At 41.1% G+C, this 9009-nt stretch overlaps 2 protein-coding genes and 1 long non-coding RNA gene across 3 annotated transcripts; 2 read left to right on the plus strand and 1 right to left on the minus strand.

The window, feature by feature from the left end:
• Positions 1 to 541: 541 nt before the first annotated feature.
• On the plus strand, positions 542 to 1575 carry LOC149673346 (uncharacterized). The gene is made up of 2 exons (XM_089840055.1): positions 542 to 1460; positions 1571 to 1575. The coding sequence occupies exons 1-2, from the start codon at positions 542 to 544 to the stop codon at positions 1573 to 1575; spliced, it is 924 nt and encodes a 307-aa protein (XP_089696181.1).
• Positions 1576 to 7000: 5425 nt separating this feature from the next.
• LOC149673347 (uncharacterized) lies at positions 7001 to 8457 on the plus strand. The gene is made up of 6 exons (XM_089840056.1): positions 7001 to 7401; positions 7492 to 7560; positions 7619 to 7726; positions 7830 to 7904; positions 8002 to 8122; positions 8353 to 8457. The coding sequence occupies exons 1-6, from the start codon at positions 7223 to 7225 to the stop codon at positions 8455 to 8457; spliced, it is 657 nt and encodes a 218-aa protein (XP_089696182.1). The 5' UTR covers positions 7001 to 7222.
• On the minus strand, positions 8210 to 9009 carry LOC149673348 (uncharacterized). The gene is made up of 3 exons (XR_016367080.1): positions 8866 to 9009; positions 8657 to 8771; positions 8210 to 8587 (listed from the first exon to the last, which is right to left on the minus strand). It is a non-coding gene; the product is annotated as an uncharacterized LOC149673348 (long non-coding RNA).

Consider the following 9009-nt stretch of genomic DNA (forward strand, 5'->3'; position numbering starts at 1 on the left):
ACGTCACTCTACATTTCAGGCCCAGAAGAACTTGGCACTTGTTATAAGAACTACGTTGAATTCAATCTCCGCCCCATTTATGACGTGATTGTCAAAGTGTAAGGATGTCTCCATATAATACGGGTCACATTTCTGTTAAGGATTATGAGGACTATTATCTAAATCAAATTGGACATGGATCCATCCCATTATATAGAGGTTTGGCCGTGCAACGTGGTTATGGCCTGGGGTCAATTATCTCCTCGGCGTTCAGATCGGCCATGCCATTACTTGAAAGGGGTGCCACGTTCCTAGGTCGAAAGTTTTTAAACACTGGCGCGAAAATTGCGACGGATTATACAAGCGGTGTACCCATTAAACAAGCATTGAGAACTAGGGGTAAAGAAGCGGGTAAGGAAACATTGAGAAGGGCCGCCGAAGAAGTGACCAAGCTAACTGGAAACGGACGTAAAAGGAAACGCAAAGTGTCACCCATCATCAGTTCTGTTCGAGCTAAGAAGAAGAGAAGGTCGTCATCTTTACACCCGGATATATTTTCATAATGTCGCTCGCACACCCAGACTCTATGAACAGCGTCAGCTCGGAACTAAATGTTTTTCACGTACCCTATACCCAAACTGGGATAGTAGGAAGTCAATGGGTGGAGTATAACTCTACCTCCAATGTGGATGAAAATCAGGCTATTATATTTCCCGTCACCGGGAACTCCGAGACATTCATGGACTTGAAAAACACGCTCCTGCATTTACAAGTAAAAGTGGTTAAAGCTGATGGGTCTCTACCTAAAGCCGCTGTGTACGATGCGAATGGTGGTTTAACTACTCAGGCGGATAAAGTTGGACCCGAAAACCTATTACTCTCCAGTCTTTTTAGTGAACTACACGTATCGTTGAATGATAGATCAGTTACATCATGTCCTCAACAATACGCATACATGAGCATGATTCAAACGCTATTGACATTTGGTGGTCCAGCGAAAAAGAGTTTTTTGACCGGGGCACTATTCTACAAAGATACGGCGGGACATTTTGACGACTTTTCCGAAAATGAAGGGTTTTTGAAACGGAGTGAATTCGCCCAAAATGGGGTTATAGACTTGATTGGCGTCGTACACGCCGATATATGTCAGCAAAATCGCTTTATCCCCAATCTGGTCGATGTGAATTTTAAATTTATCAAAAGTCCCAACGAATTCTGCTTACATGCGGATGGAAATAAAGCGAAAGTTATATTTACCCACGCTTCGTTATTCATAAGAAGAGTTAAACTAACCCCCGAGATTATGATATCACACGCCAAAACCCTGGAATTGGCCACGATGAAATACCCCATAACACGCACGGAATGTAATACATTTTCCATATCTCAAGGAAGTAAAATAGCAGTCAAAGACTATTTATTTAGCGGTCAACAACCGAATAAAGTTGTAATTGGATTTGTAGACCAGAACGCGTTTTTGGGTGATTATAAAATGTCGCCTTTTAATTTTAAAAATGAAGCGGTGACTCAAATCACCTTATCCGTTGATGGGGTTAGCGTACCCCATAAACCCTTAAACCCCAACTTTAAGGATAACCTATGTATGAGATCGTACGCCAATCTCTTTCTTCAAACCGGACAATGGAATATCGACGAGGGTAATTTCATTGACCGTGACGAGTTCGCCAATGGTAATGCTCTTTTCGTATTCGACTTGACCCCCGACCTGAATGGTAGTTCGACATAGTTTGGTTTGTTTTACAGTTTTTAAAATGTGCTTATCACTCACGATTCTAACCATTTCCGCGGTGGTCAGCTCGCGGTTGAAGAGACACTCGCGGTTATGCGCGTGCCGGACGCGTTTCTGCACGACGCGCTTGCAAACTCCCTTGCACGTCTTCTTCTCCCCTTTGGCCGACAAAATGCTATATATTTTGGGTCTCAGCCCACAGAACTCCTCGATTGGGGTGCCGTCCATTTCATCCTTGAATTTATCAAGGCGTTTCTTGTTCACATCGCTATGAAGTGGATGGTTTCTTGGATACCCCGAGAAGTCGTATTTTTCCGACTGAGCGGCGAAGTCTTTGTACAGGTCTTTCGTTTCTATGTGATACGTGAGACTGTCTGTAATTATACGTAATGTCCGCAAATGTTAATGTAAATGTTATGCTAAGTAAATGATATATAAGGGTGTAAAAAACTTACCAGTATCTGTGAAGAGGAGTTTTGCTTTCTCCCCGTATTGTGCCCGAATTACGTCATAGTGGAAACCATACATGAGCAATTTTGATAGATCTAGAATTGCGAAGCCCGTGTATACGGGTCGGTTTAGGACCAACTTCTTTTTTGTGGAGTGGATTCCAACTAGTTCGTTGTGGAATATGGTGAACCGTTCGAATGCTGGTGAACTAGCCTTTTTAACGGCTTTTTCGGCAGTCGTCACTAGTTGGAAATCCTGACGGTTCCGAAGGTTCTCCATCGTTTTTCCTAAGGGAGAAAGCAAATCATTATTATCTATACTATTTTATGTTCATTCTAATTTTATAAATACATACCAAACACGGCGTTGTTCATTAATTTAAATAGGTCCTTCTCAAAATCGTCAGTCGCCTTCGTCCTCTTCTCGGTGTTAAATTCTATGTACCCCTTTAACCACGCTCCTTGTTGAAACTTCAAAATTCTGTGAATTTGGCTGATTCTCAGCCCCTTTGATACGTAGTACTTTAAATTACGATAGTGAACCACGTATCGTTCCTTCTTGTTTAGGTTGGGGAGTAGTTTGGGTAGAGATTCCTTGATTTTGATGTTCAGTGAAGTCATCTGCTCTTTGGAATAGTGAGAGAGCATCTGGGGTTTTATGGACATGGATTCTAGTGGATAGCAGTTGTGACTTTCATGGAGATATTCGGGGTACTCCATATCCACTTCAATAATATAACCCTCCGGCGAGTCATCTGGGCAACTTAGAATTTCGAGCTCGGAGTTGGGGTTGGGTTCTACCCACTGGAAATTCCTCATGGGTAGAGCGTCACACATGACCGTCCCATAAAGGTTGTTGCAATCTATTATCGTTGATTGTTAGTATGTGAAAATTATTTTAGGATAACTTGTATATCTTACCTAGATAACATATGTAACTTTCCGGTTTTGATGCGTCGTAATTATCTAGATATGTGTTGTTGGCCGCCGCGAAGCGATGACTTATCATGGATACCCCTCCCCTAATCCCCTTTTCGATGAAGAGGTGCATGTTCTCATCCAATAGCAAGTCTAGGTGCACCTTTGACATGCATAGAGCGGCTTGCCAGGCAAAACCGGGTAAGGTATATGAGTGTGCAGGGTCTAGACGATAGTACGTCATGCACATTTTGCGGAAGTTTTGGAAAACATCCGCTAGGAGGAGAGTATCGGACAGAACATACAAATCGTGGTACTCCCCTTTAAAAAATGCAATACAAACATTAGCAAATGTTCATCTCGAATGAATGTCATCATGATCATACCCAAATTCCGAATGTTGAATGATTGCCACACGTCTTGAGCGTGAGTGTAATCATCCTGTTTAAGGGGCTCGTCCGTAAGATCGTTGTAGAAACACTCAATTGGTGGTAGTTGCTTTTCGGAGAAGCGCTTCTCGGAATCCATGTAGGTGTAGGGGTATACACCCTTCCGAAGAAGTAATTTAACTTCAGCCGGATTGAAAACGGCGTTCATGAGTGGGAATTTCTCCTGTCCTCCTTTCGCTACATTTGAGACCAACGATTCGAGGGATGCAGGCAAGAATCGGATACTATCCACAAAGCGTAGATTTCCCAGCGTGAATGAAATGTATGTCTCACTATTAGTTGCTATACAGTCAATCTTTTTGTTTCGAATCATCGCAATTTGCTGCATGATGAGATGCGCATCGTACCTATTCGGTAATCGATAGTTATTAAATAGATCTAATTAGACATAATGATTATCTAAATTACCTGCTGAGATTGTGCATCACAACTGGTATGAATTTTGGTGCTTTCAATTTCAAGTTGCAACTTTGGCACGCACTCCCTCTATATTTTCCAGTGTAGTGGTCATGGTCGCGTGTTTTGATTATAGTAGCCGTGAAGGATTCTTCACATACGTAACAACGAGTCGCAGCTTCGTGTGAAGCTTCTTCGACCGTTGTTAATTGCATTGGTATGTTCTCCTTCAGTTTCCCAACGATGATGTCGGATTCATCCAACAGCATTTTCAGGAATTTTATTGCCCCGTCAACTCCTCTGTATACTTCGTGTTTAACGAGATTTCCTATGATAGCACGAATATTTGTAAGATAACCGGTTAATCCGTTTAGGGGATTGAAATTTACCGGTTGGTCCGACTATTGCGTATGAAAAACCACACGCCTTATGCAACGCCAATGTAGTTGTTGAAGACAACGATGTGTCTGGTAAACATGTTGTCACCTTTGCGAGAATCGATTCAAAATCGGCTACAATAATATATGGAACCTATATCGATGTAATGAAACATTATAATTTTGTCTTGCACTTGGTTATATTTAGTAAATTACCATTTGATTCCATCCAAAGTTTTTAAATTTCAATGTGGGTTCACTGTGCGGCATAATCACGCGTTGCGGGTCGTGTACACTACATTCACGCACGTGATTATCGTGAACTGTTTCGGTGGCGCTTCTTTTCAAGCAATATCGGCAGTAGAAGGATTGGTGACAATGTTTCGTGAAACCGTTAAACAATCGGCTAAGGTGGCGAATTAACACGTAATGTTTTGATTTTCCATTGGAAACCAAGAGAAGATCAATTTGTCTAGATTCGTGCACTTTATTCTCGCTTAGGTAACGTGGAAAATATCCTTTTTCGTACGCGAAAATATTCACTCATAAATTGTTCACCTCCTCAAACCGTTTAAGTTTAAACGTATCTAATTCAAAAGGGAAAGTGATTCCACACAAATCGAGTTCGTTCTCGTACGGTCTATAATGTGTTACACGACTTGGGGTGATTAAAGCCGGATGAAGTTTCGCGATTATCGACCACAAGAAACACTTATTGTCAGTTGGATCTTCCGGGTTAACATTCACCGTGGCCTTTTTATTTTCAATCACGGGTGGTAATTGAAAATATGTTCCACCCACTAGGGGTAAATACTGGATAATGTTGATTTGTATAAATAATATTCGGTCTAAAACCCACCCACTTCCCATAGCTTCGAAGCTAATCATACTCTCGGCAATTTTATCTCGACTCGAGTCGATTTGTTGTGGGATAACTTCTGGTGCCAATGTGGCATGCGTAAATCCTCGGAAATATGGGCTAATTTCGGTTTCAGCACCTGTATTCCCAAGTTCACGTGTATACCGCGCGCGAACCGTTAAATAGCATTTAATCCCCTTTTTAACACTCAATTTGTCTCTGAGATACGATTCTAGTTTTCCCCTGTGTTTATTGATGAATAAAATCGGGTCCGTTACACCGTCAGGTGCGGTGATTCTGGCCGAGAAAATCGCGTTATCGAGCGCGTTAATCTCCTCAATGTCCGGTTGTTGACTCCCGGGTTGTTCTACCGCGTTTTGTTCGGCTTCCCAGTTTTCCATAAATTCATTTAAACCCGCATCATCTTGCGAGAGCAAAACATCACCATCTTCATTTTCCCTACCCCTCCTATCTAGATTTTGTCTATCCTCCCACATCTTTATAAACGCGTCAAGTCCTTCGATATCTTGGGTAGATAACGTCTCATCTGGCATTGGCGCATTTTCTACATATAAATTAAGAATTAATTCCTACACCAATTCAAATGTCGAGTTTTACGACTAACGCAACTAAACCCCTGGTGGGTACCTACACCCTGTACATCAATTTGCGGCGGGTAAGACACTTTACAGGGGAAATCAATAAACTAAATATTTACCATTTTCAACTCTGATTCTTTTTCTTTTCTCTGGAGTCGGTTCTCCCTTCCTCTTAACGGGGGAATTAGGAGGGGTTACACGGTGTGATGGCCCGGGTTGAGGAGATGCTGGACGCGTGTTGTTTTCCGCGACGTTATTTACCGCGGCTCCTTCGTGGTTCGTTCGTCGTTGATGACGCAATAAATTATCTCTCCGCGAAAATGACTTATCGCAAACTGGACACGCAAAAGAAATATTACCGTGTTTGACCCGCATATGTCGAGTGAGGTTCTGCTGGTTCGTGAAGACATCGGCGCATGTGGAACAGGAGTACATCTTGAAATCGAATGTGACCATAGGACCCATTTCCCTTCCCTTTTATACAATTTTCAAGCTCACGTATATATTGTTTCACCCTTTCCCGTGATTCCCATTGGATAAAAATATTGTCAGCCTTAAACAGTGTCTTTTTCCTTGGATTTTCCAGGGTTTCCCCATCAACGTACAGAAATCCAATTGCGAATGGTTTAAGATGGTGTAATATGGAAGACCCAAAAAGAGCCTTCTAGAAACAATGGAATGTTCTGGAATCCGAAAGAATATTCTAGATGGTCCGAGATGACCGACACTTCATTGTACATCCGAATTCGGCTTATATTGTAGGTAGTGTAAAGTCAACATGACGCTTTGATTTGAAGACTCCCTCGGTCTAAGAAATTTACTCCTCCGATAAAAACCCAAACTGTATCTTAAACTATAGTAGCAGGTACAATCGTACACGAGGGGATGTAGCAGGGACATTCGTACACGAGGGGTTTGTCACCCGAGTTCCGAATGTATATATATGTTATAGCGTTTGACCACCCAGTATAGAGACTGGGTATCACCTCGGTCTAAACGTCAAGTTGACATGTTTGGTTAAGATGCACGTGTTTTCGCCTTCTAGATGGTTCGAAACGAGGGGTCGGATATATGTTATTCTATACACTATGTCTTTTGACTTATCAGTATATTTTGAACTAGTAACCGACCACCCAGCATCGGGCTTGATTTCTTCGCGCTTTTTGGGTTTTTTGGGGGAATCCCGATTGAAACCAGTGATTCATGTGTGTGTATGGTTTTTAATCCTACAATTCATACTAACTGTTTGAAGTTTTATTGTAATTTGGAGAAAATACGTGGAAGGGTTAGAGTTTTTCATACTACATGTTGGACCCAGGGACATGGGCCATTTTCAATATTCTACTCACAACGATTTTTTCCGTCCAAGACGCAAGTTGAGTCTCATTATTTTTTTAAAAAAAAAACTTTTAAATTAATTTCAAAATTGTTCTGGGTCACGTACCTATGGGGGACATGTCTTGGGTCTACGCACCAGAAACTCCTCCACTAATAATTGAGGAGATGGAGGAAGAATTTATGTTAGATGAGGGAGCTGATGAGGTGTTAAACTTCATCGTTGAAAACGATGATGATGGAGAGGTTGACTCCGTAAACACTTTCCCAATCATCCATCCCGGGGATATGTAAGTGCATATATATATTTTTTTATTATTATTATTATTTCTATTATTGTTGTTTAGTATCAATACTTAAGATTGTTTTCATGTGATTAGCGCTGATCTCGGCGATTTTGATGATTTTGAGGGAGAAATAGTGCTAAATATAAACTGTGACGGATACCGGTAAATGCATCCATATTTATACACCCCACCATTTGTAGCGCTAATTGATTTCGTTTAGCATCATGGATACCGTACGGGTTTTATTACTCCCCAGCATGGCCACCCCCTCTATACGGAACCTTTTAACGACACTAGAGGATTTAATTGCGGGATATATACGCCCAAGGTGTGTATTGAAGATATAGATAATATTTTGATTAATTATTAATTATTAATTATTACTAGTATTTCATTTATTTATTAATATATTTTTCTACCCCTCCGCTTAGTCCGACAAGGGATGCCAATGGGGTTTACCCCACCCCGGACGGGGCATCACCATCCCCTAACTGCGATGGATATGGGTATGACACACTATCAAATATTTAATTCTATTTACATTAATTACAATATACATATATTCGCTAAAACAATTTTTTTTCTTTTATTTACTATTATCAGCGTTCAAAACGCCATATTCACCTTAATGATGAGGAGGCGGGATGCCAGCAATAATGGGGGTGAGGACCACATGCTCGCCACCCAGCTCGACAGGGCATTAATCGAGCATGTCGGCATTGCGGTAAGCCAAAGTGTGTGCGCTAATTACGCGGTGTCGTATCAAATTTGAAAAAAAACTATGAATAAATAAAAGTAAATTAATTAAACGTTACACTTTGAATTTCATTTTTATTCGTCTCCTAAATTTTTATTTACAATTTCTTTGTGGTTATAAATCCACTCGGAAAATAATATACATTTAGATAGTGCGCATAAATACTTCTTATTATTACGGACAGTTTTATGATTAAGCATACATGTAATCATGGGTCCATCATCGTCTATTTCGTTGGCTTTGGGGCACCCCACCCCATTCAAGTCTATAACTTCCCGATTAATAATGTTCAGCAAAAATAAACACTTTTCCTCTCCCTTAAAAAATACGCGGTCGTAGCCTTGAACTGCAGATCGGAGGCTTTCGCCGAGTTTTTCGTAGGGCGTTACTCCATCACTCCATTCCAGATCATGCAGGTTGTTAAGAAGCCACCTGTTCTGACGCACAGTGTCGTATGTAAGTTCATTTTCACTGAGGGGGCGCGAAAGACCATGAGCCAACCCTCGGTGTTTTCTCCACGGTAGTAACCGCCACCTCCTTGGCTATCTGTTCCCGTTCAACTCCAACAATTCGCCCGGTAAGAAAATCAAACTCAACGACCACGGATTTCTTAAGCCTTGGTGAGGGTAAAAAAAATCTCCCATTAACACTGATATTTACGGTTCAAACTTTAACTTTAAAAATAATAAGTACACAAAAACTATACTTACATTGTACTTGTTGGATGGTCCTTCCTTCCTCGTCGGACTTTAGAGAGATTGTGATGGTGGTTTAACTCAGGGTCCTGGCTATTTATACTATTTAATAAGATCATCATCCTAGCTTTGACTGTACATTATTGGTGTTTACGCCGT

The sequence above is a fragment of the Phalangium opilio genome, unplaced genomic scaffold (assembly GCF_054372755.1).
Source record: "Phalangium opilio isolate 3A_F unplaced genomic scaffold, DU_Popi_V2 ptg000052l_1, whole genome shotgun sequence".
Classification (NCBI taxonomy): Eukaryota; Metazoa; Arthropoda; class Arachnida; order Opiliones; family Phalangiidae; genus Phalangium; species Phalangium opilio.